General features: G+C 56.2%; 3 protein-coding genes and 1 long non-coding RNA gene across 5 annotated transcripts; 1 reads left to right on the forward strand and 3 right to left on the reverse strand.

The window, feature by feature from the left end:
• Positions 1-1,975: 1,975 nt before the first annotated feature.
• On the reverse strand, positions 1,976-2,434 carry LOC142603546 (uncharacterized). The gene is made up of 2 exons (XR_012837495.1): positions 2,203-2,434; positions 1,976-2,128 (listed from the first exon to the last, which is right to left on the reverse strand). It is a non-coding gene; the product is annotated as an uncharacterized LOC142603546 (long non-coding RNA).
• A 1,078-nt stretch (positions 2,435-3,512) lies between these two features.
• On the forward strand, positions 3,513-23,185 carry LOC142603540 (uncharacterized). The gene is made up of 13 exons (XM_075764838.1): positions 3,513-3,722; positions 4,003-4,017; positions 4,135-4,321; positions 4,426-4,658; positions 4,837-4,878; positions 5,277-5,291; positions 5,409-5,580; positions 5,684-5,916; positions 21,566-21,607; positions 22,171-22,188; positions 22,406-22,643; positions 22,724-22,956; positions 23,031-23,185. The coding sequence occupies exons 2-13, from the start codon at positions 4,003-4,005 to the stop codon at positions 23,049-23,051; spliced, it is 1,449 nt and encodes a 482-aa protein (XP_075620953.1). The 5' UTR covers positions 3,513-3,722; the 3' UTR covers positions 23,052-23,185.
• LOC142603541 (uncharacterized) lies at positions 10,246-26,986 on the reverse strand. 2 transcript variants are annotated; one of them, XM_075764843.1, is made up of 7 exons: positions 26,926-26,986; positions 26,622-26,808; positions 26,279-26,517; positions 26,044-26,100; positions 25,421-25,607; positions 25,087-25,316; positions 10,246-10,361 (listed from the first exon to the last, which is right to left on the reverse strand). In XM_075764843.1, the coding sequence occupies exons 1-7, from the start codon at positions 26,938-26,940 to the stop codon at positions 10,341-10,343; spliced, it is 936 nt and encodes a 311-aa protein (XP_075620958.1). In that variant the 5' UTR covers positions 26,941-26,986; the 3' UTR covers positions 10,246-10,340. The 2 variants fall into 2 exon arrangements, with proteins under 2 accessions (XP_075620958.1, XP_075620959.1); XM_075764844.1 differs by lacking the exon at positions 10,246-10,361 and adding an exon at positions 24,469-24,572.
• LOC142603452 (uncharacterized) lies at positions 12,470-18,235 on the reverse strand. The gene is made up of 7 exons (XM_075764166.1): positions 18,229-18,235; positions 15,696-15,813; positions 14,431-14,509; positions 14,136-14,150; positions 13,832-14,018; positions 13,456-13,727; positions 12,470-12,634 (listed from the first exon to the last, which is right to left on the reverse strand). The coding sequence occupies exons 1-7, from the start codon at positions 18,233-18,235 to the stop codon at positions 12,470-12,472; spliced, it is 843 nt and encodes a 280-aa protein (XP_075620281.1).
• Positions 26,987-27,500: the final 514 nt, after the last annotated feature.

Consider the following 27,500-nt stretch of genomic DNA (forward strand, 5'->3'; position numbering starts at 1 on the left):
AGATCCCAGGAAACAAAAAGGAGCTGCAACATACCCTAGGCCTGCTGGTATTCTGCTGGAGGAAGCATATTCTGGATTTTTCTAGATCATAGCTCGTCCCCTGTACGATTTAACACACAAATGGGCTACCTAGGATTGGGCCCCTATTCATGAGGAAGCCCTAAAATTGCTAATTTTTGACGCAGGGGCCTATCAAGCTTTGTGCCCAATACACCCAACAGATCAGCTCCAAATCAAACAGGGTTTTGCAATTCCTGGGGCGTCTATACACATATGGCAGCATGGAACGGAGGGTCTGTCCCGCCCTGTTGGGTTTCATTCACGCAGCTTCAAAGATGCAGAAAAGCGATACTCGGTCGTTATGATCCATGGCATCCTCTGTTTGATCCATTGGCAAAACCTGATTTCTATGAAGCAAACTATTCTACTCGATGGGACCCAGAATGCTGTCTCCTACTCCCGAATAAGACCCATATAACTTCTCGAGATAGAGGTAACTGGATGTGGGCTTGGTCAGGGGCCAAAGTGGGATGAGTTTTTATAGCGCCTAAGTTTGATTCACCTGTCAGGGAAGTTGAGAGGCCCCTTTTTAATTGTACTAAGACGATCGCTTGTGATTCAGGACCAGCAGATCCTCCCAAAACTTGGTTTACTGATGGTCTCGGAACCCTAATTCAAGGTATGTGTACCTGCTGGGGGTATCCTTCAAAGGGATGGCGAAATGGCGACAAAACTTGTAACCTCACTCTTCCTGGAAGTGACACTCTTATTAGAAAAAAAACCAGCGTGGAGTACCCTTTACTCGTTATCCCTTACAAGGGATAGTTCCGCTAAGTTTTAAGGATTGTTGTAACTTTTGCCAAGGCGCTATCTTTTGTAGTTCCACTGAGCTTTGAGTAAAGTTGTGATTTGTTTGAACCTCTCAAGTAATTGCCGTTACTCCTGATTACTGTGCACCAAAGACCTTGGCAGGGCTTGGGACAGGTGACGTGGGAGCTGTCACCCTCTGTCATCAGGTGACCTCCACGGCATCATTTATCATGAGCCTCCAATAAACAAGAGCTAATTATAACTGAAACTAGAGCCTGTCCTGGACACAGCTCAGCGCTGGGTGCCCACATTAACTCTTCCCAGCCAGCTCCAGTCCCACAGCCCTCTTGTCCCTCCCAGATCTTTCTGTCTTCTCGTGGTCCCTGTTGTGCCCTCCTGGGCATGGTGACACGGATGCACCGGTGCGCCCCGACACTGAGCCCTTCCCTAATCCCCTCCCTGGGCTGGGAAAATGCCACCACCATCCCCTCTTATAAGGCTGGTTGTCACCACTGACCCCTCTTCTAATGGGCATCCATCCCCACCAAACCATGGGGGACCTGCAAGGCTGCATCCACCCACAGCAGCTGGGGGTGGCACCCATGGGACGATGTCCAGGTCCCCCCAGGGCCTTTTCTGCCAAGCTGCTTTCCAGCTGGTCACCCCACTGCCCCCAGCGTGTCCTGGTGCCTGGGCTTTGCACCTTCCCCTTCTTGGGGACTTCATGAGGTTCCTGTTGGCCCATTTCTCCAGCTTGTCCAGGTCCCTCGGGCTGCCAGCACGACCCTCTGGAGCATCAGCCACCCCTCCCGGCTTGGTACCTCAGCAAACTCGCTGAGGCTACGCTCTGCCCTGGCAACTGGACCAGTAACGAAGATGTTGACCAGGACTGGACCCAGTATTGACCCATGGGGGTACGTCACTGGTGAGTGGCCTCCAGCTGGCCCTAGTCCAGCCGTTTGGCCAGTTTTCCCCCCAGCAGCCCAGGGACTTCTTTATTTTGATGCTCAAAATCAAATGCTGGCAACGAAAGAGGCTTTTCTTTGCCTGAGGAGGCCAGAGGCAGAAAAGAGGGGCCACTGCCTTCGAGGGAGGCAGCAAGGGGGGGCTGACCGGCAGCTTCTGGGAAAGCGGAAGCAAAAGTGAAACCGAAAAAAATCACACCGGGTCGGCACAGGTGCTCTGTGCAAACATTTACTGTTGTGCAAGAGGGAGAGCAAAGACATTGGTGCAAGGCCGGTCCCCTGGGGAAGGATGTTCCGGCCCCGCGTGTCCCACGGGCGCATCGTCGCCTCCATCACTGCAGCGCTGGGGACACCTGGGAGAGAAGACGGGCCGTGGTGATGCCTGGTCAGAGCGAGTGTTGGGGTCCCCTGGGATGGTGGCACCCACTGTGATGGTGGCGAGCTGGCCCAGTCCCAGCAGGGCGAGGGCAAAGTGGACACAGTTGCAGGTGACAGCGTCGTACTCCACCACCTGGTCCATGGCTGCCCGGATCCGCTGCTGCAGGGCAGCCACATCCAGCCCTCCCTTCCTCCGCAGCACTTTTGCTGGGCCCCGCGTCCGCAGGAGGTGGCTCTTGCTGTGCTTGGCCACGATCCCTGATGGGTCGTCTCCGAGCTGCCTGCAGGGCGGAGGGAATGCTGTACCCCATTTCCCTTCCAGGTGGATGTCCCCATGCTGTGACCACCTCCTGGGACTCACCTTCCAGGTGGATGATCTCCCCGTCACCACAGTAGATGCTGGCATGGCCTTCCCAGCAGTCAGGGCCCCCCGAGGTCAGCGGGAAGAGGAAGAGGTCCCCGGGCTGGGGCTCAGCCACCCCATCAGGGACCATGTCGAAGTTCTGGCCCAGCAGCTCCTCGCAGAGGAAGAACGCTGCTGTGCTCGCCACCCTGGGCACTGTCTGGGGACCCATCCATGTTTCAGGGCCACCGGTGCCCTGGGGACAGCGGCAGCATCGCTGACCCACTGGCTCATCCCCCATCCCCAGTGGCTTGGGCACAGCTTGGGTCTCCATGGTTGGGGAAACCCTCCGAGAAGGGGCCATCTCCTCTAGGTGCTGAGCACCCATGGGTGCTGAGGAAAAGGCAGGGCGTGCCGGATTTGGCCCTGCTGTGCCAGGGCTGAGACGGGGGGTGTGGGGTGCTGGCACTTTACCTGCCTGGAGCTGCTCACCTGGAGGGACAAAGACCCGGCGTCAGCACCGGTGGCATCAGGGAGATGGGACCGAGGGCACCAGTGTCATGGCTCAGCCCCTGCCCGGACTGCTGCCATCCCCCTGCCCGAGCCCCTGGCCGGGGTCCCCGTGCCAGCACCCCCAAACCTGTCATGCCCAGGACCCCAGCCAGCACCAGAGCTGGAGGAACGGCCCGTCCTGGGCTTGCAGGGTCTGCCCCAGGGTGCTCACGTGTGGGGACAGGGGATAGAGCGAGCCTGGGACCCTGCTGGCACCCATCCCCTGCTGGCACCCATCCCCTGCTGGCACCCTCTCCATGCGAGCACCCCCCATGCTCGCACCTATGGTGGCTGGGAAAGGTGCTACAGACCACAGCTCATCTTCTCTCCCAGGTGTCCCCAGCACTGCAGTGATGGAGGCATTGATGCACCCAGGGGACTCGCAGGTTTGGAACATCCTTTCCCGGTGCACCGACCTTGCACCGATAGTTTTGCTATCCATGTTACACAACAATAAATGTTTGCACGGAGAGCCTGTGCCGACCGAGTGTGATTTGTGCTACTTTCACTTTTGATTTCCCTTTCCCAGAAGCTCCTTTCACAGAAGCTGCCGGTCAGACCTCCCATTCCTGCCTCCCTCAAAGGCAGTGGCCCCTCTTTTCTCCCTGCAGCAGCCCGGTTCTGTCCCCGGCTCCATCCCAGAGAAGGCAGTGCAGAGCAGCAGCGGTAGCCTGGTAAGGATGTTTCCATCTTCACACCCCGTTGCAGGCAGCTGTTTGCGTCGCCGTTGCAGTGTGACAGGGAGGGGGAGGATGAAGGGGGCTTGTCCTGGGACGCCTCCAGCTCAAAGAAGCTGGGAAGGACGAGTGACTTTTGCCTGAGCCAAGCCCTTGTGCCTGGCAGGAGCCATCACGGGCAGGGTGTGATGGCAGGGTGGGACACTGCCCTCTCTGTGTGGGCAGGACGGCACGAGCATGGCGCTGACACCCCGTTTCTGTTCCTCTCTCCTTGCAGATGTCGAGCAGTGACGTAAGTAGGAGATTGGCGAGAGCTTCGCCAGCAGCGTGGGGGGCTCGGGGGGCACTGGGGGTGTGATGGGGCTGGTTGTGCCGTCTCCTCACCTTCCCTCCCTGGCGTCGTTGGCAGAGGGATTATAAGATGATCAAGTTTGTGCTGTCTGGCGCCAAGGAGTTCTTCGAGGAGGTGTCAGAGCAGAATTTGCAGCCTGGGGACATGTTGCTCTTCCCCTGTCTCAACAAGACTGGCATCAGCAGCAACATCTTCAAACATGCAGGCGTCTACTGTGGGGACGGAGAGGTCATCCACTTCCAGGGTAAGCCCCTGACCCCCTGCTCCCGTTTGGGATGTGGTGGTGGCCATAATGCTGTCGGCAGTGTGGTGGCTGGTCCAGGGCAGTGGGCAGCTCTCGTTTTCCAGGCACAACCTCTTCCAAGACCAGAGGTGTGATCAGCAAGGAAGGCTTTGAAGCCATGAAAAAGGAGAGGGGGGAATGTCAGATTCTCCAGAAAAAAGGTGGGATCAACCTCGATGACTTCCATTGTAAAGTCAGGAAGGCAATGAACAGCGAAGCCTATCATGACCTGCCCATAAACAACTGCATCGAATTCGCCCTCTACCTCCTGGACATGGCGGAATTCTACATGAAACTGGTGAGCCTGGAGCTGGGTGTCACAGGTGTGGTGGGACAGGTCCTGCACCCACAGCCAGCCCTGCCTTTGCATCCAGACCCGATTCCCCCTGGGGCTGGCCCGTGGGTGGTGGGGACAGCAGGGGAGACAGCGGTGGGAACAGCCAAGCCCCCTGCACATGGACAGCTTTCTCTTGCAGGTGGAAATCCAAAATGAAGATGACAGCAGCAGCAGTAGGGATGTGAGTATGCCCAGTGTCATCCCTTCCATGCAGGGTCCCCGGGAGGACTGTGGGGTCCCAAGGAGGGCTGGGTCACCAGTAGGGCTGGCATCCCCAACGAGGGCTGGGTTCCCCTGGGAGGAGGAGTGTGGCATCTGGGAAGGGCAGGGTGCCTGGGAGGTCCGTGCATTCCCCAAAGACGACTGGTGTCTGCAGGAGCTTTGGGGTCTCTGGGAGGGCTGTGGGGTCCCCAGGAAGGCTGTGGTGTCTTCGGGATGGCTGGAGTCCCCAAACACAACCGGGGTCTCCAGGGGAGCTGCAGAGTCCCTAAGGAGGTTTGAGACCCAAGCAGGGCTGGGATCCCCAGGAGGGCACGAGCACAGCACTGACTCCCCGTTTCTGTTTCTTTCTCTCTGTAGATGTTGACCAGTGTTGTAAGTAGGGGATTGGCAAGATCTTTGCTGGCAGTGCGGGAGGCTCGGGGGGCATTTAGGGGGTGATGGGGTTGGTTATGCCGCCTCCTCACCTTCCCTCCCTGGCATGGTTGGCAGAGGGAGTATCTGCTGTTTGGGGACAAGAAGATCTTCGAGGAGGTGTCAGAGAGCAATTTGCAGCCTGGGGACATTGTGCTTTTCCCCTTTATCAACATATCTGGCGTCAACAACATCATCTTCAAACATGCAGCTGTGTACTGCGGGGACGGAGAGGTCATACACTTCCAGAGTAAGCACATGACCCCCTGCTCCTGTTTGGGATATGGCAGTGGCCAAAAGGCGGCTGGCAGTGCGGTGGCTGGGCCTGGTGATGGGCAGCTCTTGTTTTCCAGGTACGGCCTTCTTCGGGAATAGGGGTTGTATCAGCAAAGAAGGCTTTGAAGCCATGAAAAAGGAGAGGGGGAGATGCCGGATTCTACGGAAAAAAGGTGGGATCAACCTCAATGCCTTCCGTTGTAAAGTCAGGAAGGCAATGAACAGCGAAGCCTACTATAACTTGTGCAGAAACAACTGCATCCACTTCGCCCTCTACCTCCTGGACATGGCGGAATTCTACATGAAACTGGTGAGCCTGGAGCTGGGTGTCACGGGTGTGGTGGGACAGGTCCTGCACCCACAGCCAGCCCTGCCTTTGCATCCAGACCCGATTCCCCCTGGGGCTGGCCCGTGGGTGGTGGGGACAGCAGGGGAGACAGCTGTGGGGACAGCCAAGTCCCCTGCACATGGACAGCTTTCTCTTGCAGGTGGAAATCCAAAATGAAGATGACAGCGGCAGTAGTGGGGCCGTGAGTATCACCAGCGTCATCCCTTCCGTGCAGGGTCCCCGGGAGGAGTGTGGTGTCTGGGAAGGGCAGGGTGCCTGGGAGGTCTGTGCATTCCCCAAAGACAACTGGTGTCTGCAGGAGCTTTGGGGTCTCTGGGAGGCTTCAGAGTCCCCAGGAGGGCTGTGGGGTCTCCAGGAGAGGTACAGGGTCCCTAAGGAGGTCTGAGACCCAAGCAAGGCTGGGATCCCCAGGAGGGCTGTCGTGTCTCTGGGAGGGAGGGGTCCCCAGGAGGGATGAGGTTCACAGGGGGCTGGGGTCCCTGGGAGGGCTGTGGGGTCCTGAGCAGGGCTGTGTCCCCAGGAGGGTTGGGGTCTCTCAGAGGGCTGCATTGTCTGGGAGGGCTGGGGTCCCCAGAGGGGGCTGGTGTCTGCAAAAGGGCTACAATCCCCAAAATGTAATGGGGGTCTCAGGAGGGCTGCGGTTTCTGGGAGGTGCAGGTTGCCCAAGAGGCTTGGGGGCCCTGAAGAGGGCAGCGCTGGTGGGGGACCCATCTGCAGGGGGCAGGAAGGGCAGGGCAGGGGGTTGGGGGACCATGTCCCCCTTTTGGGGCCACCTGCAGCCCACCCACCCTGCTGTTGCAGACGAGCAGCCACATTGTGTGAGGGGTGGGGGCCGCCACGTCCCCTTGAGGATGATCCCTCCGCCAACCCGCAGAGGAGCCTCAGCATCGCCCCGCGTACCCCAACGCATCATCACAGGGAAGGGGGGGGTGGGTGGGGGTACTTGCTTTCTGCTTGCCGGTGCTTAATTCCTGTGTGCTAATTAAAAGTTTTAAAATTTTTTTTCCACGTGAGCTGTGTCTGTTTTCCCCCACTGCCTCACTCCTATGGTGTTTCTAATTTATATTCTGGGCTATAGAATATAAAATATTGAATATAGAATAGAATATAATTAATATAATGTTCAATATAATATAATGTAGTATAACAGATAACATACATAACCGTTGCGGTTTTGCCCCAGCCAGCAGCTGAGCCCCACGCAGCCGCTTGCTCACTCCCCCCTCCATCGAGACGAGGGAGGAATCGGAAAGAGTGAAAGGGAGAATACTCGTGGGTTGAGATAATTATAGTTTAATAGGTAAAGTAAAAGCCGCGCACACAAGCAAAGCAAGAGCAGGGATTCATTCCCCGCTTCCCATGGGCAGGCAGGTGTTCAGCCATCTCCAGGAAAGCTGGGTTCCCTCACACATAACGGTGATTACAAACACCATCACTCTGAATGGTGCCCCCATCCCCGTTCTTCCTCTTCCCCAAGGTCCTTATAAACTGAGCATGACATCACATTGTATAGAATATCCCTTTGGTCACTGGGGTCAGCTGTCCTGGCTGTATCCCCTCCCAATTCCTTGTGCACCCCCGGCCATCCTGCTTGTGGGGCAGTATGAAAAGCAGAAAAGACCTTGGTTCTGTGTTAGCTGTGCTCAGCAACAACAAAAACATCTGTCTGTAACAAAAAATATCTCTATATTATCAACACAAATCCAAAACACAACCCCATAGTAGCTACTCTGAAGAAAATTAACTCCCTCTCAGCTAAACCAGGACAATCATAAATATACTAAATTACAATGTATATAATATATTATATAAAAAAAATATTCTATAATATATTATTAGAAACCCCTTGATAAATGATGCCGTGGAGGTCTCCTGATAACAGAGGGTGACAGCTCCCACATCACCGACCCCACACCCTGCCAAGGCCTTCGCTGACCCCCAGCACAAGGATTCAAGATTCATGTGGCTCTGGAACGGACCCCTGTCACGCACCGCCCCAGGGATATGGGGCCTGCCAAGGTCTTCGGTGCACAGTAATCAGGAGTAATGGCAATTACTTGAGAGATTCAAACAAATCACAACTTTACTCAAAGCTCAGTGGAACTACAAAAGATAGCGCCTTGGCAAAAGTTACAACAATCCTTAAAACTTAGCGGAACTATCCCTTGTAAGGGATAACGAGTAAAGGGTACTCCACGCTGGTTTTTTTCTAATAAGAGTGTCACTTCCAGGAAGAGTGAGGTTACAAGTTTTGTCGCCATTTCGCCATCCCTTTGAAGGATACCCCCAGCAGGTACACATACCTTGAATTAGGGTTCCGAGACCATCAGTAAACCAAGTTTCGGGAGGATCTGCTGGTCCTGAATCACAAGCGATCGTCTTAGTACAATTAAAAAGGGGCCTCTCAACTTCCCTGACAGGTGAATCAAACTTAGGCGCTATAAAAACTCATCCCACTTTGGCCCCTGACCAAGCCCACATCCAGTTACCTCTATCTCGAGAAGTTATATGGGTCTTATTCGGGAGTAGGAGACAGCATTCTGGGTCCCATCGAGTAGAATAGTTTGCTTCATAGAAATCAGGTTTTGCCAATGGATCAAACAGAGGATGCCATGGATCATAACGACCGAGTATCGCTTTTCTGCATCTTTGAAGCTGCGTGAATGAAACCCAACAGGGCGGGACAGACCCTCCGTTCCATGCTGCCATATGTGTATAGACGCCCCAGGAATTGCAAAACCCTGTTTGATTTGGAGCTGATCTGTTGGGTGTATTGGGCACAAAGCTTGATAGGCCCCTGCGTCAAAAATTAGCAATTTTAGGGCTTCCTCATGAATAGGGGCCCAATCCTAGGTAGCCCATTTGTGTGTTAAATCGTACAGGGGACGAGCTATGATCTAGAAAAATCCAGAATATGCTTCCTCCAGCAGAATACCAGCAGGCCTAGGGTATGTTGCAGCTCCTTTTTGTTTCCTGGGATCTTTATCTGTTCTAAGGTAGCCAAGGTTTCGGGGGGGAATACACACTGCTCCTCCTTTCCACCATATGCCTAAGAACTTCCCCTCAGGGAGGGGAGCTGCACCTTTTCTGCCCAAACCTGAAGTTCTAAACTTTCCAGGTGGGCAATTACTTTCTTTTGGGTTTGTCCCACTGCAGTGGCATCAGACCCCCCTCCCCCCTACATTTATCACCAATGTATTGGTAGGGTTTAACTCCCCGCTCGGGGGTGATTTCTGATAGTGCTCAGGCCCACTCCGGCCTGAGGTATCGGCATTTAAAGCAGACGTTTGGGCCCCTGTGTCTACCAGAAAGGTGGCCGGGGCCTTAAAGGGACCAAGGGGAAGGTTACCAGTAGGTCCCCCTGCTTGTTTTCAGTCAGCCTTCTAAAACACACCCTCCGGCCGTCCCCCGGCTCACTCGCTGGGGACGGTGCAAGGAGTTTCCTGACCCTGGAGGGCCCGTGGGCCCCCCCCACGAGAGCCGTGGGAGCGGCCAGTCTCTGAGGTACAGGGGCCGTGGGGATGCTTTTCTTTCCTGGCCGGCCTCTATCTATCTATCTATCTATCTATCTATCTATCTATCTATCTATCGGTTTCCACATTTTTACCAGCAGCGGCAAATTGGGGAGGGGTAGGCCGTCCATTAATTCTCGGGGAATACCTTTATCTAGGCTGTCCTTCCAGAACCGATTTCTTGGGAGTAGGGTCAGGTTCTGTCACCGACCCCAGCTCCTCCCACAGACAGTGAGGGGCAACCTCCCTCGCGACGAGGTCGGCTTCTTTCCACAAGCTAGAAAATCCTGGTTCGCTCTCAAGGTCCCCGGGGAGCTGCAACTTCAGCTCTCTTTCCCTCACAAAAGCATCTCGCAGGCTGCCCTTCAAGTTTTCCGTGATTCTTTTCTCGTCCGCTAATGATTTTTCGGCTAGCTGCCGTTTCAGCCGTTACAGTTCCAATTCTGCCTGTAGTTTTCCAGCCAGCTGCTGGTGGGATTCATTTGCCTCCCGCTCAGCTTGTTTGGCAATGTATTTGTCCTTCTGGGCAGCTATCAGTGCGGCTCCCAAGACACCACAAACCACAGCCCTTCCCTTTCCGGGCTTGAAGTTATTTCCTGTTCCCAAGTCTCTTATCTGTTCTGCTACAGTTGTCGGGGACTGCCACTGTTCCTGGGCATTATGTATAATATTATTATACATGAAAAATATATTGCTGTTGTTGTTGTTCTTGATTATTATTATCATTATCATTATTATCATTATTATTACGCGCCTCCAATTAACACACAGTAACTACTGTGACGATGCGTTGGGGTGCGCGGGGCGATGCTGAGGCTCCTCTGTGGATCAAGAGAGGGATCATCCTCAGGGGGACATGGTGGTCCCCACCCCTCACACAGCATGGCTGCTCCTCTGCAACAGTGGGGTGGGTGCGCTACAGGTGGCCCCGAAAGGGGGGGCATGGTCCCCCAACACCCCACCCCATGCAGATGGGTCCCCCGCCAGCGCTGCCCTCTTGGGGATCCCCAAGCCTCCCGTGGACCCTGCACCCTGCCAGAGATCCCAGCCCTCCTCAGATCCCCAGTCCCTTTTTATGGACTGTAGCCCTTCTGGACACGCCAGCCCCCTCTGGGGACCCCAACCCTCCTGGGAACCCCAGACAACCCAGACCCTGAAGCCCTCTGAAGGACCCCAGCCCTCCTTGAGGACCCCAACCCTCACAGGGACCCCACAGCCCTCGTGGAAACTCCAGCCCAGACGACTTTTGAATACCACCAGGGATGGAGGCTCCAGAACATCCCTGGGTGACCTGTGCCAGGGGGTGGTCACCCCCACAGCGAAAAACTCTTTTCCGAAGTTCAGAGGGAACCTCCTGTGTTTCCATCCATGCCCACTGCCTCTGGTCCTGGCACTGGGCACCACCAAGAACACCCTGGCTCCATCTCCTTTACTGCCCCCATCAGGTGTTGATACACGCTGATAGGATCCCCCTGAGCCTTTTCTTCTCCGCGTTGCATAGCCCCAGCTCTCTCAGCTTCTCTTCACACATAGAATCATAGAATCATGGAATCTTTAAGGTTGGAAAAGACCTCTAGGATCACCAAGTCCAACCGTCAACCCAACACCACCATGTCTACTAGACCATGTCCTGAAGTGCCACGTCTATACGCTTTTTGGACACCTCCAGGGACAGTGACTCCACCACCTCTCTGGGGAGCCTGTTCCAATGTCTGACCACCCTTTCAGTGAAGAAATTTTTCATAATATCCAACCTAAACCTCCCCTGGAGCAATTTGAGGCCATTTCCTCTTGTCCTATCAATTGTTGCTTGGGAGAAGAGACCAACACCGACCTCATCACCACCTCTTTCAGGTAGTTGCAGAAAGCACTAAGGTTTCCCCTCAGCCTCCTCCAGACTAAACAACCCCACTTCCCTCAGCCACTCCTTGTCAGAATTGTGCTCCAGACCCTTCACCAGCTTTGTTGCCCTTCTCGAGACACACTCCAGCACCTCAATGTCCTTCTTGTAGTGAGGGGCCCAAAGCTGAACACAGCACTTGAGGTGCAGCCTCACCAGAGCCAAGTGCAGGGGGAACGATGCCTTCCCTACTCCTGCTGGCCACACTATTCCTGATGCAAGCCAGGATGCTGTTGGCCGCCTTGGCCACCTGGGCACACTGCTGGCTCATATTCAGCCGGCTGTCAACCAGCACCCCCAGGTCCTTTTCCACCAGGCAGCTTTCCAGCCACTCTTCCCTAAGCCTGTAGCGTTGCCTGGGATTGGTGTGACCCAAGTACAGGACACGGCACTTGGCCTTGTTAAACCTCATACAGTTGACCTTGGTCCATCGATCCAGCCTGTCCCGAACCCTCTGCAGAGCCTTCCTACCCTTAAGCAGATTGACACTCCCTCCCACCTCCATGAGATGCTCCAGACCCTTGGTGGCCTTCGTTGGTCTCTCTCCAGAATGTCCATGTCTCTCTTGGACTGGAGAACCCAGCACAGGACCCAGCATTCCAGGGGTGGCCTCGCCAGTGCTGAGCAGAGGGCAAAAATCACCACCCTTGACCTTCTGGCAACGTTCCTCCTAACGCAGCCCAGGATGCTGTTGGCCTTCGCTGTGCCCCAAGAGCACATTGATGGTTCATGGTGAACCTGGTGTCCCCCAGAACCCCCAGGGCCTTTTCTGCCAAGCTGCTTTCCAGCTGGTCACCCCACTGCCCCCAGCGTGTCCTGGTGCCTGGGCTTGTTCCTCCCCAGGGGCAGGACTTTGCACCTTCCCCTTCTTGGGGACTTCATGTGGTTCCTGTTGGCCCATTTCTCCAGCTTGTCCAGGTCCCTCGGGCTGCCAGCACGACCCTCTGGAGCATCAGCCACCCCTCCCAGCTTGGTACCTCAGCAAACTCGCTGAGGCTACGCTCTGCCCTGGCAACTGGACCAGTAACGAAGATGTTGACCAGGACTGGACCCAGTATTGACCCATGGGGGTACGTCACTGGTGAGTGGCCTCCAGCTGGCCCTAGTCCAGCCGTTCCCCCCAGCAGCCCAGGGACTTCTTTATTTTGATGCTCAAAATCAAATGCTGGCAACGAAAGAGGCTTTTGTTTGCCTGAGGAGGCCAGAGGCAGAAAAGAGGGGCCACTGCCTTCGAGGGAGGCAGCAAGGGGGGGCTGACCGGCAGCTTCTGGGAAAGCGGAAGCAAAAGTGAAACCGAAAAAAATCACACCGGGTCGGCACAGGTGCTCTGTGCAAACATTTACTGTTGTGCAAGAGGGAGAGCAAAGACATTGGTGCAAGGCCGGTCCCCTGGGGAAGGATGTTCCGGCCCCGCGTGTCCCACGGGCGCATCGTCGCCTCCATCACTGCAGTGCTTGGGACACCTGGGATAGAAGATGGGCTGTGGTGATGCTTGGCCGGAGTGGGCGTTGGGGTCCCCTGAGGTGCTTGCACCCACCGTGGCAGTGGCAAGCTGGTCCAGTCCCTCCTTCAGGACCCCAACCCTCCCAGGGACGCCACAGCTCTCAACAGCCCTCCTGGGGATCCTGGCCCTGCTTGGGTCTCAGACCTCCTTAGGGACACTGTACCTCTCCTGGAGACCCCACAGCCCTCCTGGGGATGCTGAAGCCTCCCAGAGACCCCAAAGCTCCTGCAGACACCAGTTGTCTTTGGGGAATGCACGGACCTCCCAGGCACCCTGCCCTTCCCAGACGCCACACTCCTCCTCCCAGGGGAACCCAGCCCTCGTTGGGGATGCCAGCCCTACTGGTGACCCCACAGTCCTCCCAGGGACCCTGCACGGAAGGGATGACACTGGCGATACTCACGGTCCCACTGCTTCGACTGTCACCTTTATTTTGGACTGTCACCTGCAAGAGAAAGCTGTCCATGTGCAGGGCGCTTGGCTGTCCCCACCGCTGTCTCCCCTGCTGTCCCCACCACCCACGGGCCAGCCCACGGGGGAATCGGGTGTGGATGCAAAGGCAGGGCTGGCTGTGGGTGCAGGACCTGTCCCACCACACCCGTGACACCCAGCTCCAGGCTCACCAGTTTCATGTAGAATTCCGCCATGTCCAGGAGGTAGAGGGCGAAGTGGATGCAGTTGTTCGTGCACAAGTCATAGTAGGCTTCGCTGCACATCGCGTTCCTGACTTTACAACGGAAGGCATTGAGGTTGATCCCACCTTTTTTCCGTAGAATCCGGAATTTCCCCCTCTCCTTTTTCATGGCATTGAAGCCTTCCTTGCTGATCAGACCACTTTTCCCGAAAGGGCTCGTTCCTGAAAAACAAGAGCCGCTCATCACCCTGGACCAACCAATGTACTGCCGACTGCATTTTGGCCACCACCACATCCCAAACGGGAGCAGGGGGTCAGGGGCTTACCCTGGAAGTGGATGACCTCTCCATCCCCACAGTACACGGCTGCATGTTGGAAGATGGTGCTGTTGAGGCCAGTTGCGCTTAGAAAGGGGACGAGCACAATGTCCCCAGGCTGCATATTTCTCTCTGACACCTCCTCGAAGAACTCTTCGTCCCCAGACAGCACAAACAGGATCATCTTATAATCCCTCTGCCAACCACGCCAGGGAGGGAAGGTGAGGAGATGGCACAACCAGCCCCATCACACCCCCAGTGCCCCCCGAGCCCCCCACGCTGCTGGCGAAGCTCTCGCCAATCTCCTACTTACAACGCTGCTCGACATCTGCAAGGAGAGAGGAACAGAAACAGGGTGTCAGCGCCATGCTCGTGCCGTCCTGCCCACACAGAGAGGGCAGTGTCCCACCCTGCCATCACACCCTGCCCGTGATGGCTCCTGCCAGGCACAAGGGCTTGGCTCAGGCAAAAGTCACTCGTCCTTCCCAGCTTCTTTGAGCTGGAGGCGTCCCGGGACAAGTCCCTTTCATCCTCCCCCTCCCTGTCACACTGCAACGGCGACGCAAACAGCTGCCTGCAACGGGGTGTGAAGATGGAAACATCCTTACCAGGCTACCGCTGCTGCTCATAATTGTCTTCTCTGGGACGGAGCTGGTGAAGAACCAGGCTGCTGCCAGAACCGGGCTGCTGCAGGGAGAAAAGAGGGGCCACTGCCTTTGAGGGAGGCAGGAATGGGAGGTCTGTCCGGCAGCTTCTGGGAAAGGGAAATCAAAAGTGAAAGCAGCACAAATTACACTTGGTCGGCACAGGCTCCCCGTGCAAACGTGTCCTGTTGTATAACAGGGATAGCAAAACTATCGGTGCAAGGTCGGTGCACAGGGAAGGGATGCTCCAGCCCTGTGTGTCCCCTGGGTGCCTCACTGCCTCCATCACTGCAGCGCTGGGGACACCTGGGAGAGAAGACGGGCGAATGGTTGAATGGGCGTCGGGGTCCCCTGGGGTGGTGGCACCCACCCTGCTGTGCTCACCACCCCGGCCACTGTCTGGGGACCCGTCCATGTTTCAGGGCCACCGGTGCCCTGGGGACAGCGGCAGCATCGCTGACCCACTGGCTCATCCCCCATCCCCAGTGGCTTGGGCACAGCTTGGGTCTCCATGGTTGGGGAAACCCTCCGAGAAGGGGCCATCTCCTCTAGGTGCTGAGCACCCATGGGTGCTGAGGAAAAGGCAGGGCGTGCCGGATTTGGCCCTGCTGTGCCAGGGCTGAGACGGGGGGTGTGGGGTGCTGGCACTTACCTGCCTGGAGCTGCTCACCTGGAGGGACAAAGACCCGGCGTCAGCACCGGTGGCATCAGGGAGATGGGACCGAGGGCACCAGTGTCATGGCTCAGCCCCTGCCCGGACTGCTGCCATCCCCCTGCCCGAGCCCCTGGCCGGGGTCCCTGTGCCAGCACCCCCAAACCTGTCATGCCCAGGACCCCAGCCAGCACCGGAGCTGGAGGAACGGCCCATCCTGGGCTTGCAGGGTCTGCCCCAGGGTGCTCACGTGTGGGGAGAGGGGATAGAGCGAGCCTGGGAACCTGCTGGCACCCATCCCCTGCTGGCACCCACCCAGTCCAAGAGAGACATGGACATACTGGAGAGAGACCAATGAAGGGCCACCAAGGCTGAGAGCGCTGGGGCTATTCAACTTGGAGAAGAAAACGCTTAGGGGGATGTTATCAGTGTGCATCAACACCTGATGGGGCGAGTAAAGGAGATGGAGCCAGCGTGGTGCCCAGTGCCATGACCAGAGGCAATGGGCACGGATGGAAATACAGGAGGTTCCCACTGAATTTCAGAAAAGAAATTTTTCACTGCAAGGGTGACCAACCTGGACCCTGGGTGGTCCACAAGGCTCCCAGATGCCATAGCCAGAGTAAATGGTTGGTAGGGGATAAATGGATGCCCTAAACTTTCCGCTTTCTGTCCCACAGCCCCCTTCTTGCTCTCTGGAAAGAGGGAGAAAAAAGACCCCGTAAAACTCTTATGCTATCCAGGACAACCCATTCTGGTGGACCTCCCAACAGTCGCAGAGGTGCCTCTGACCCTCAAAACTCCGCTAAACGCCTGTTCATGGGTGGCTGCTGATGCTCATGGAAAGGAACTCAAGATTAATGCCAGATGGGTAGTCCCATCCTTTTGACTACTGATTTGAAAGCATCAGGATCCTCTCCTTTGCTCTTTTTACAGGTCTAACTACTGGGAACATCCTCCACCTTAGAAAGTCAAAGCTGATGGTACTTTGGGGAATTTGTACTCCTTATCTGTGTGATACAGAGAGATACATAACCAAACCATGACTGTCAATTGTGCTTTATCTTTAACATGACTAATGCCACCTCTGTAACACTCCTGCCACGCAACTGGACCGTCAAGAATAACTGCGTGTATTTTTGGCAACAGCCAATGATAAGGTCAGATATATATGATGTTTGGAGTAAACCGCCAAAACGAGCCAAAGATGCAAAGTTATCTTCAACAACGGCATGTAAAGTTTCAGACCACCATTTAATGTCTCTATTCCTTCTCCAATAGGTGGATCAAACCCCTTATTTACTAGTGCCAAAGGGAACATACCCGCTGGAAATGTTAGTTTAGACAAATTCACCAGGAAATACTCCTGTCGTTATAATCCATGGGATCCTCTGTTTGATCCATTGGCAAAACCTGATTTCTATGAAGCAAACTATTCTACTCGATGGGACCCAGAATGCTGTCTCCTACTCCCGAATAAGACCCATATAACTTCTCGAGATAGAGGTAACTGGATGTGGGCTTGGTCAGGGGCCAAAGTGGGATGAGTTTTTATAGCGCCTAAGTTTGATTCACCTGTCAGGGAAGTTGAGAGGCCCCTTTTTAATTGTACTAAGACGATCGCTTGTGATTCAGGACCAGCAGATCCTCCCGAAACTTGGTTTACTGATGGTCTCGGAACCCTAATTCAAGGTATGTGTACCTGCTGGGGGTATCCTTCAAAGGGATGGTGAAATGGCAACAAAACTTGTAACCTCACTCTTCCTGGAAGTGACAATCTTACTAGAAAAAGACAGTGTGGGTACTCCTTTACTCATTATTCCCTACAAGGGATGCTTCCACTGAGTTTTAAGTATCATTATAACTTTTGCCAAGCGGCTATCTTTTTTAGTTCCACTGAGCTTTCAGTAAATTTGTGATTTGTTTGAACCTCTCAAGTAACTGCCGTTACTCCTGATTACCGTGCAGAGAATTAATAGTTAAGCTTACCCTCACCCACTGAGTGGGACAGAACAGGGGGTCAGCGAAGGCTTTGGCAGGTCTTGGAGCAGATGATGTGGGAGCTGTCACCCCTCGTCATCAGGCGACTTCCACGACATCATTTATCAAGGAGCCTCCAATTATATATAATAGAATATATTTTTATATATAAGCTATTATATATACTATATTATAATATATTATATATACCTCATAGAATAATAGAATCCTAGAATCATTTGGGTTGGAAGAGACGTCCAAGACCATCTAGCTCTAAGCCCCTGCAATGGGCAGGGACACCCTTGACTAGATCAGGTTGCCCAAAGCTCCATCCAACCTGGTCTTGAACACTGCCAGGGATGGGGCTTCTACAGCCTCTCTGGGCAACCTGTGCAAGTGCCTCACAGTAAAGAATTTCTTCCTAATATCTAATCTATAATCTACCCTCTTTTAGTTTAAACCCATTCCCCCTTGCCCTGTCACTCCATGCCCTTGTAAACATCCCCTCTCCATCTTTCCTGTAGGCCCCTTTAGGGACTGGATGGCTGCAATTAGGTCTCCCTGGAGCCTTCTCTTCTCAAGGCTGAACAACCCCAAAACTCTCAGCCTCTCTCAGCACCCAGGAGAGGTGCTGCAGCCTTCGGATCATCTTCGTGGCCTCCTCTGGAATCACTCCAACAGCTCCATGTCTGTCTTGTACCAGGGACTCCAGAACTGGACGCAGCACTGCAGGGGGGTCTCACCAGAGCAGAGTAGAGGGGCAGAATCCCCTCCCTCAACCCTGCTTGCGACACTGTTTTTAATGCAGCCCAGGACATGGTTGGCTTTCTGGGCATCGAGCACACACTGGCAGCTCATGTTGAGCTTTTCATCAGTCAACACCCCCAGGTCCTTCTCCTCAGGGCTGCTCTCAATCCATTCTCCAGCCAGCCTGTAGTTGTGATTGGGATTGCCTTGGCCCACATGCAGGACCTTGCACTTGCCCTTGTGGAACTTCATGCGGTTTGCATGGGCCCACCTCTTCAGCCTGTCAAGGTCCCCCTGGATGGCATCCCTTCCCTCCAGTGTGTCAACTGCACCACACAGCTTGGTGTCATCAGCAAACTTGCTAAGGATGCATTCGATCCCACTGTCCATGTTGCTGACAAAGATGTTAAACAGTGTTGGTACCAGTACCGACCCCTGAGGAACGCCTCTCATCTCTGGTCTCCACTTGGACATTGAGCAGTTGACCACAACTCTTTGAGTGTGACCATACAGCCAATTTCTTATCCACCGAGTGGTCCATCCATCAAATGCATGCCCCTCCAATTTAAAGACAAGGATGTCCTGCAGGACAGTGTTGAATGCTTTGCACAAGTCCAGGTAGATGACGTCCGTCTCTCTTCCCTTGTCCACCAAAGCTGTAACCTCATCAAAGGGGGGCACTAAATTTGTCAGGCATGATTTGCCCTTAGTGAAGCCATGTTGGCTGTCACCAGTCACCTCCTTACTTTCCATGTGCCTGAGCATAGTTTCCAGGAGGATCTGCTCCATCATCTTGCCAGGCACAGAGGTGAGACTGACTGGCCTGTAGATCCCCAGGTCTTCCTTTTTTCCCTTCTTAAAAATGGGGGTTATGTTTCCCCTTTTCCATTCAGTGGGAACTTCACCGGACTGCCAGGACTTCTCAAATATGATTCAGAGAGGCTTGGCATTTCCCTCAGGACACACGGATGCATCTCATCACGTCCTATGGACTTGTGCACCTTCAGGTTCCTGAAGGTCCTGATCTTCTCCTACAGTGGGTTGTTCTTCATTCCCCCAGTCCCTGACTTTGTCTTCTGTAACCTGGCTCTAACAGTGTGACTCGAGCACTTGCGGTGAAGAGAAAAAAAGGCATTGAGTACCTTAGGCTTCTCCATATCCCGGGCAACTAGGTCGTCTGTTTCATTCCAGAGGAGACCCACATTTCCCCTAATCTTCCTTTGATCACTAACACACCTATACAAACTATAAACGTGGCACCACAACCATTTGGGGACAGAGAGGTCCCCGAGGTGGGGCTGGGCATGGACCCCTGTCCCCAGCTCGCTGGACATCATGCTTTCTCCTTGCAGATGAACCTCCTCACCCAGGTGACGGGGGACCCGATGGGGAGGGGACCCACACGCAGATGGTTCCCCCCTCTGCCATGGCCCCCCAGCACCCACAGACCCCATGGCTGGGACCTGCCTGGTGCCAAGTGTGGGAGTGCAGGGGTGACGGGGTCCTGGGAGGATGTTGTGGTTTTTTTATGGGTGGGTGTGAGCAAGGGATGGGTGCCAGCAGGGGATGGGTGCCAGCAGGGGATGGGTGCCATCAAGGTTCCAGACTCACTCTATCCCCTCTCCCCACACGTGAGCACCCTGGGGCAGACCCTGAAAGCCCAGGACGGGCCGTTCCTCCAGCCCCAGCGCTGGCTGGGCTCCTGGGTGCGACAGGTTTGGGGGTGCTGGCACAGGGACCCTGGCCAGGGGCTTGGGCAGGGGGATGGCAGCAGTCCGGGCAGGGGCTGAGCCATGACACTGGTGCCCTCGGTCCCATCTCCCTGATGCCACCGGTGCTGACGCCGGGTCTTTGTCCCTCCAGGTGAGCAACTCCAGGCAGGTAAGTGCCAGCACCCCACACCCCCCGTCTCAGCCCTGGCACAGCAGGGCCAAATCCGGCACGCCCTGCCTTTTCCTCAGCACCCATGGGTGCTCAGCACCTAGAGAAGATGGCCCCTTCTCGGAGGGTTTCCCCAACCATGGAGACCCAAGCTGTGCCCAAGCCACTGGGGATGGGGGATGAGCCAGTGGGTCAGCAATGCTGCCGCTGTCCCCAGGGCACCGGTGGCCCTGAAACATGGACGGGTCCCCAGACAGTGGCCGGGGTGGTGAGCACACCAGGGTGGCTACCACTACCCCAGGGGACCCCGACGCCCGCTCAACTGAGCATCACCACATCCTGTCTTCTCTCCCAGGTGTCCCCAGCGCTGCAGTGATGGAGGCAGTGAGGCACCCAGGGGACACGCAGGGCCGGAACATCCTTCCCCAGGAAACCAGCCTTGCACCGACAGCTTTGCTATCCCTCTTGCTCAACAGCAAATGTTTGCATGGAGAGCCTGTGCCGACCGAGTGTGATTTGTGCTGCTTTCACTTTTGATTTCCCTTTCCCAGAAGCTCCTTTCCCAGAAGCTGCCGGTCAGACCTCCCATTCCTGCCTCCCTCAAAGGCAGTGGCCCCTCTTTTCTCCCTGCAGCAGCCTGGTTCTGGCAGCAGCCCCGTTCTGTCCCCGGATCCGGCCCAGAGAAAACATTATAAAGCAGCAGCAGCAGCGGTAGCGAGGTAAGGATGTTTCCATCTTCGCACCCCGTTACAGGCAGCTGTTTGCGTCGCCGTTGCAGTGTGACAGGGAGGGGGAGGATGAAAGGGACTTGTCCTGGGACGCCTCCAGCTCAAAGAAGCTGGGAAGGACGAGTGACTTTTGCCTGAGCCAAGCCCTTGTGCCTGGCAGGAGCCATCACGGGCAGGGTGTGATGGCAGGGTGGGACACTGCCCTCTCTGTGTGGGCAGGACGGCACGAGCATGGCGCTGACACCCTGTTTCTGTTCCTCTCTCCTTGCAGATGTCGAGCAGCGTTGTAAGTAGGAGATTGGCGAGAGCTTCGCCAGCAGCGTGGGGGGCTCGGGGGGCACTGGGGGTGTGATGGGGCTGGTTGTGCCATCTCCTCACCTTCCCTCCTTGGCGTGGTTGGCAGAGGGTGTATAAGATGATCAAGTTTGTGCTGTCTGGCACCAAGGAGTTCTTCGAGGAGGTGTCAGAGAGCAATGTGCAGCCTGGGGACATCGTGCTCGTCCCCTGTCTCAACAAGACTGGCATCATCAGAAAACTCTTCCAACATGCAGCCGTGTACTGTGGGGATGGAGAGGTCATCCACTTCCAGAGTAAGCACCTGACCCCCTGCTCCTGTTTGGGATGTGACGGTGGCCAAAATGCAGATAGCGCTGTGGTGGCTGGGCCAGAGCGATGGGTGGCTCTTGTTTTCCAGACACAACTTCGACCTCTTCTGGGAAAAGTGGTCGGATCAGCAAGGAAGGCTTCGAAGCCATGATACAGGAGAGGGGGAAATGCCAGATTCTACGGAAAAAAGGTGGGATCAACCTCAGTGACTTCAATTCTAGAATGAAGGAGTTGATGAACAGCAAAGCCAACTATAATGTGTGCATAAACAACTGCATCCACTTTGCCCTCCACCTCCTGGACATGGTGAATTTCTACAAGGAACGGGTGAGCCTGGAGCTGGGTGTCACGGGTGTGGTGGGACAGGTCCTGCACCCACAGCCAGCCCTGCCTTTGCATCCACACCCGATTCCCCCGTGGGCTGGCCCGTGGGTGGTGGGGACAGCAGGGGAGACAGCGGTGGGAACAGCCAAGCCCCCTGCACATGGACAGCTTTCTCTTGCAGGTGGAAATCCAAAATGAAGATGACAGCGGGAGCAGTGGGGACGTGAGTATCGCCAGTGTCATCCCTTCCGTGCAGGGTCCCCGGAAGGAGTGTGGGGTCTGGGAAGGGCAGGGTGCCTGGGAGGTCTGTGCATTCCCCAAAGAAGACTGGTGTCTGCAGGAGCTTTGGGGTCTCTGGGAGGGTTTCAGAGTCCCCAGGAAGGCTGTGGGGTCTCCAGGAGGGCTGGAGTCCCCAAACATGACCGTGGTCTCCAGGGGATCTACGGGGTCCTTAAGGAGGTCTGAGACCCAAGCAGGACTGCGATCCCCAGGAGGGCTGTGGGGTCCCTGGGAGGGAGGGGTCCCCAGGAGCAATAGGGTGCCCAGAAGGGGCTGGTGTCTCTAGAAGGTCAACAGTCCCCAAAAGGGACTAGGGACCTCATGAGAGCTGGGGTATCTCAGAGGGTGCAGGATCCCTGGATTATGGGTGCTGGCACGGGGACCCCAGCCAGGGGCTCGGGCAGGGGGATGGCAGCAGTCCGGGCAGGGGCTGAGCCATGACACTGGTGCCCTCGGTGCCATCTCCCTGATGCCACCGGTGCTGACGCCGGGTCTTTGTCCCTCCAGGTGAGCAGCTCCAGGCAGGTAAGTGCCAGCACCCCACACCCCCCGTCTCAGCCCTGGCACAGCAGGGCCAAATCCGGCATGCCCTGCCTTTTCCTCAGCACCCATGGGTGCTCAGCACCTAGAGGAGATGGCCCCTTCTCGGAGGGTTTCCCCAACCATGGAGACCCAAGCTGTGCCCAAGCCACTGGGGATGGGGGATGAGCCAGTGGGTCAGCGATGCTGCCGCTGTCCCCAGGGCACCGGTGGCCCTGAAACATGGACGGGTCCCCAGACAGTGGCCGGGGTGGCGAGCACAGCAGCGTTCTTCCTCTGCGAGGAGCTGCTGGGCCAGAACTTCGACATGGTCCCTGATGGGGTGGCTGAGCCCCAGCCTGGGGACCTCTTCCTCTTCCCGCTGACCTCGGGGTGCCCTGACTGCTGGGAAGGCCATGCCAGCATCTACTGTGGTGACGGGGAGATCATCCACCTGGAAGGTGAGTCCCAGGAGGTGGTCACAGCATGGGGACATCCCCCTGGAAGGGAAATGGGGTACAGCATCCCCTCCGCCCTGCAGGCAGCTCGGAGACATCCCCATCAGGGATCGTGGCCAAGCACAGCAAGAGCCACCTCCTGCGGACGCGGGGCCCAGCAAAAGTGCTGCGGAGGAAGGGAGGGCTGGATGTGGCTGCCCTGCAGCAGCGGATCCGGGCAGCCATGGACCAGGTGGTGGAGTACGACGCTGTCACCTGCAACTGTGTCCACTTTGCCCTCGCCCTGCTGGGACTGGGCCAGCTCGCCACCATCACAGTGGGTGCCACCATCCCAGGGGACCCCAACACTCGCTCTGACCAGGCATCACCACGGCCCGTCTTCTCTCCCAGGTGTCCCCAGCGCTGCAGTGATGGAGGCGGCGATGCGCCCGTGGGACACGCGGGGCCGGAACATCCTTCCCCAGGGGACCGGCCTTGCGCCAACAGCTTTGCTCTCCCTCTTGCACAACAGTAAATGTTTGCACAGAGCACCTGTGCCGACCCGGTGTGATTTTTTTCGGTTTCACTTTTGCTTCCGCTTTCCCAGAAGCTGCCGGTCAGCCCCCCCTTGCTGCCTCCCTCGAAGGCAGTGGCCCCTCTTTTCTGCCTCTGGCCTCCTCAGGCAAAGAAAAGCCTCTTTCGTTGCCAGCATTTGATTTTGAGCATCAAAATAAAGAAGTCCCTGGGCTGCTGGGGGGAAAACTGGCCAAACGGCTGGACTAGGGCCAGCTGGAGGCCACTCACCAGTGACGTACCCCCATGGGTCAATACTGGGTCCAGTCCTGGTCAACATCTTCGTTACTGGTCCAGTTGCCAGGGCAGAGCGTAGCCTCAGCGAGTTTGCTGAGGTACCAAGCCGGGAGGGGTGGCTGATGCTCCAGAGGGTCGTGCTGGCAGCCCGAGGGACCTGGACAAGCTGGAGAAATGGGCCAACAGGAACCACATGAAGTCCCCAAGAAGGGGAAGGTGCAAAGTCCTGCCCCTGGGGAGGAACAAGCCCAGCTCAGTTCCCTCACCTTGGGGACACCTCCGAGGTCCCCTCACTCCACTGAGCTCCCCAAGCAGCTGCTGCTCCAACCGTGGCCGCAGGTCAGGACTTCAACCTGCTCCCATGAGCACCACGGTGGCTCTTGGCACCCGCATATGCCTCCACCGGTGCCTGGGAATGCGCCCGGACCACACCAACCGGCCCCACTGTGGCACTGAACCCCTCCCGTCCCAGCACCACTGAAGGTTGGGGGGCGGAGGAGGGGTTTGGAGTGATGGTGTTTGTCTTCCCACGTCACCGTTACATGGAGCCCGCCTTTCCTGGAGATGGCTGAACACCTGCCTGCCCTGTGAAGTGGGGAATGAATCCCTGCTCTTGCTTTGCTTGCGTGTGTAGCTTTTGCTTTACCTATTAAACTATAATTATCTCAGCCAATGAGTTTTCTCACTTTCACTCTTCCAATTCCTCCCTCGTCTTGATGGAGGGGGGAGTGAGCGAGCGGCTGCATGGGGCTCAGCTGCTGGCTGGGGCAAAACCGCAACGGTTATGTATGTTATCTGTTATACTACATTATATTATATTGAAAATTATATTAATTATATTCTATTCTATATTCAATATTTTATATTCTATAGCCCAGAATATAAATTAGAAACACCATAGGAGTAAGGAAGCAGGGGAAAACAGACACAGCTCAGGTGAAAAAATATTTTTAAAACTTTTAATTAGCACACAGGAATTAAGCACCGGCAAGCAGAAAGCAAGCACCCCCACCTACTCCCCCTTCCCTGTTATGACGCTTTGGGGTGCGCGGGGCGATGCTGAGGGTCCTCTGTGGGTCAGCGGAGGGATCATCCTCAGGGGGATGCAGTGGCTCCCACCCCTCACACAGTGTGGCTGCTCGTCTGCAATGGTGGGGTGGGTGGGCTGCAGGTGGCCCTGAAAGGAGGACATGGTCCCCCGACCCCCTGCCCTGCCCTTCCCACCCCATGCGGATGGGTCCCCTGCCAGCGCTGCCCTCTTGGGGACCCCCACACCTCTTGGGGACCCTGCACCCTCCCAGAAACCCCAGCCCTCTTGAGGTCCCCAATCCCTTTTGGGGACTGTCGACCTTCTAGAGACACCAGCCCCCTCTGGGGACCCCAACCCTCCTGGGGACCCCATCCATCCCAGAACCTGCAGCCCTCCTGGGGACCCCAGCCCTCCTCAGGACCCCAACCCTCCTGCGCACCCCAACAGCCCTCCTGGGAACCCCATCCCTCCTGGGGACACAGCCCTGCTCAGGACCGCACAGCCCTCCCAGGGACCCCAGCCCCCTTTGGAACCCCATCCCTCATGGGGACCCCTCCCTCCCAGGGACCCCACAGCCCTCCTGGGGATCCCAGCCCTGCTTGGCTCTCAGAACTCCTCCAGGCTCACCAGTGGCATGTAGAATTCTGCCATGTCCAGGAGGTAGAGGGCAAAGTGGATGCAGTTGTTTGTGTACAAGTCATAGTTGGCTTCACTGTTCATCACCTTCCTGACTTTACAACAGAAGTCATTGACGTCGATCCCACCTTTTTTCCGCAGAACCTGGCATTTCCCCCTCTCCTTCATGGCTTCGAAGCCTTCCTTGCTGATCCGACCCCTATTCCAGAAAAGGGCCGTGCCTGGAAAACAAGAGCCACCCATTGCCCTGCCCCAGCCACCGCACTGCCGGCTGCATTTTGGCCACCACCACATCCCAAACAGGATCAGGGGGTCAGGCGCTTACCCTGGAAGTGGATGACCTCTCCGTCCCCACAGTAGATGGCTGCATGTTTGAAGATGTTGCTGATGATGGCAGGCACATTGAGATAGGGGACAAGCATGATATCTCCAGGCTGCAGATTGCTCTCTGACACCTCCTCAAAGAACTCCTTGTCCCCAGACAGCACAAACTTGATCATCTTATAATCCCTCTGCCAACCACAGCAGGGAGGGAAGGTGAGGAGGCGGCACAGCCACCCCCATCACCCCCTAAATGTCCCCCGAGCCCCCCACGCTGTGGGCAAAGATCTCGCCAATCTCCTACTTACAACAAGGGTGAACATCTGCAAGGAGAAAGAAACAGAAACGGAGTGTCAGCGCCGTGCTCGTGCTGTCCTGGGGATCGCAGCCCTGCTTAAGTCTCAGACCTCCTTAGGGACCCTGTAGATCCCCTGGAGACCACGGTCATGTTTGGGGACTCCAGCCCTCCTGGAGACCCCACAGCCTTCCTGGGGACTCTGAAGCCTCCCAGAGACCCCAAAGCTCCTGCAGACACCAGTCTTCTTTGGGGAATGCACGGACCTCCCAGGCACCCTCCCCTTCCCAGACCCCACACTCCTTCCGGGGACCCTGCACGGAAGGGATGACACTGGCGATACTCACGGCCCCACTACTGCCGCTGTCATCTTCATTTTGGATTTCCACCTGCAAGAGAAAGCTGTCCATGTGCAGGGGACTTGGCTGTTCCCACCGCTGTCTCCCCTGCTGTCCCCACCACCCACGGGCCAGCCCACGGGGGAATCGGGTGTGGATGCAAAGGCAGGGCTGGCTGTGGGTGCAGGACCTGTCCCACCACACCCGTGACACCCAGCTCCAGGCTCACCCGTTCCTTGTAGAAATTCACCATGTCCAGGAGGTGGAGGGCAAAGTGGATGCAGTTGTTTATGCACACATTATAGTTGGCTTTGCTGTTCATCAACTCCTTCATTCTAGAATTGAAGTCACTGAGGTTGATCCCACCTTTTTTCCGTAGAATCTGGCATTTCCCCCTCTCCTGTATCATGGCTTCGAAGCCTTCCTTGCTGATCCGACCACTTTTCCCAGAAGAGGTCGAAGTTGTGTCTGGAAAACAAGAGCCACCCATCGCTCTGGCCCAGCCACCACAGCGCTGTCCGCATTTTGGCCACCGCCACATCCCAAACGGGAGCAGGGGGTCAGGTGCTTACTCTGGAAGTGGATGACCTCTCCATCCCCACAGTACACGGCTGCATGCTGGAAGAGTTTTCTGATGATGCCAGTCTTGTTGAGACAGGGGACGAGCACGATGTCCCCAGGCTGCACATTGCTCTCTGACACCTCCTCGAAGAACTCCTTGGTGCCAGACAGCACAAACTTGATCATCTTATACACCCTCTGCCAACCACGCCAAGGAGGGAAGGTGAGGAGATGGCACAACCAGCCCCATCACACCCCCAGTGCCCCCCGAGCCCCCCACGCTGCTGGCGAAGCTCTCGCCAATCTCCTACTTACAACGCTGCTCGACATCTGCAAGGAGAGAGGAACAGAAACGGGGTGTCAGCGCCATGCTCGTGCCGTCCTGCCCACACAGAGAGGGCAGTGTCCCACCCTGCCATCACACCCTGCCCGTGATGGCTCCTGCCAGGCACAAGGGCTTGGCTCAGGCAAAAGTCACTCGTCCTTCCCAGCTTCTTTGAGCTGGAGGCGTCCCGGGACAAGTCCCTTTCATCCTCCCCCTCCCTGTCACACTGCAACGGCGACGCAAACAGCTGCCTGCAACGGGGTGTGAAGATGGGAGCATCCTTACCGCGCTACTGCTGCTGCTGCTGCTTTATAATGTTTTCTCTGGGCCGGATCCGGGGACAGAACCGGGCTGCTGCAGGGAGAAAAGAGGGGCCACTGCCTTTGAGGGAGGCAGCAAGGTGGGGCTGACCAGCAGCTTCTGGGAAAGGGAAATCAAAAGTGAAAGTAGAACATATCAAACCGGGTCGGCACAGGCTCTCCATGCAAACATTTACTGTTGGGCAAGAGGGAGAGCAAAACCATCGGTGCCGTGTCGGTGGACCAGGAAAGGATGTTCCGGCCCC

This window comes from Balearica regulorum, chromosome 12, assembly GCF_011004875.1.
Source record: "Balearica regulorum gibbericeps isolate bBalReg1 chromosome 12, bBalReg1.pri, whole genome shotgun sequence".
NCBI classification, from domain to species: domain Eukaryota; kingdom Metazoa; phylum Chordata; class Aves; order Gruiformes; family Gruidae; genus Balearica; species Balearica regulorum.

Coding starts and splice junctions, on each gene's coding strand:
- LOC142603540 (XM_075764838.1), top strand. Junction 22,644..22,723: donor GGAGATCATCCACCTGGAAG/GTGAGTCCCAGG, acceptor TCCGCCCTGCAG/GCAGCTCGGAGACATCCCCA. Junction 22,957..23,030: donor GCCAGCTCGCCACCATCACA/GTGGGTGCCACC, acceptor CTTCTCTCCCAG/GTGTCCCCAGCGCTGCAGTG.
- LOC142603452 (XM_075764166.1), bottom strand. Junction 13,728..13,831: donor AGAGGTCATCCACTTCCAGG/GTAAGCCCCTGA, acceptor CTTGTTTTTCAG/GAACGAGCCCTTTCGGGAAA. Junction 12,635..13,455: donor TCACGGGTGTGGTGGGACAG/GTCCTGCACCCA, acceptor CCGCTTTCCCAG/AAGCTGCCGGTCAGCCCCCC.
- LOC142603541 (XM_075764843.1), bottom strand. Junction 26,518..26,621: donor AGAGGTCATCCACTTCCAGA/GTAAGCACCTGA, acceptor CTTGTTTTCCAG/ACACAACTTCGACCTCTTCT. Junction 25,317..25,420: donor AGAGGTCATCCACTTCCAGG/GTAAGCGCCTGA, acceptor CTTGTTTTCCAG/GCACGGCCCTTTTCTGGAAT.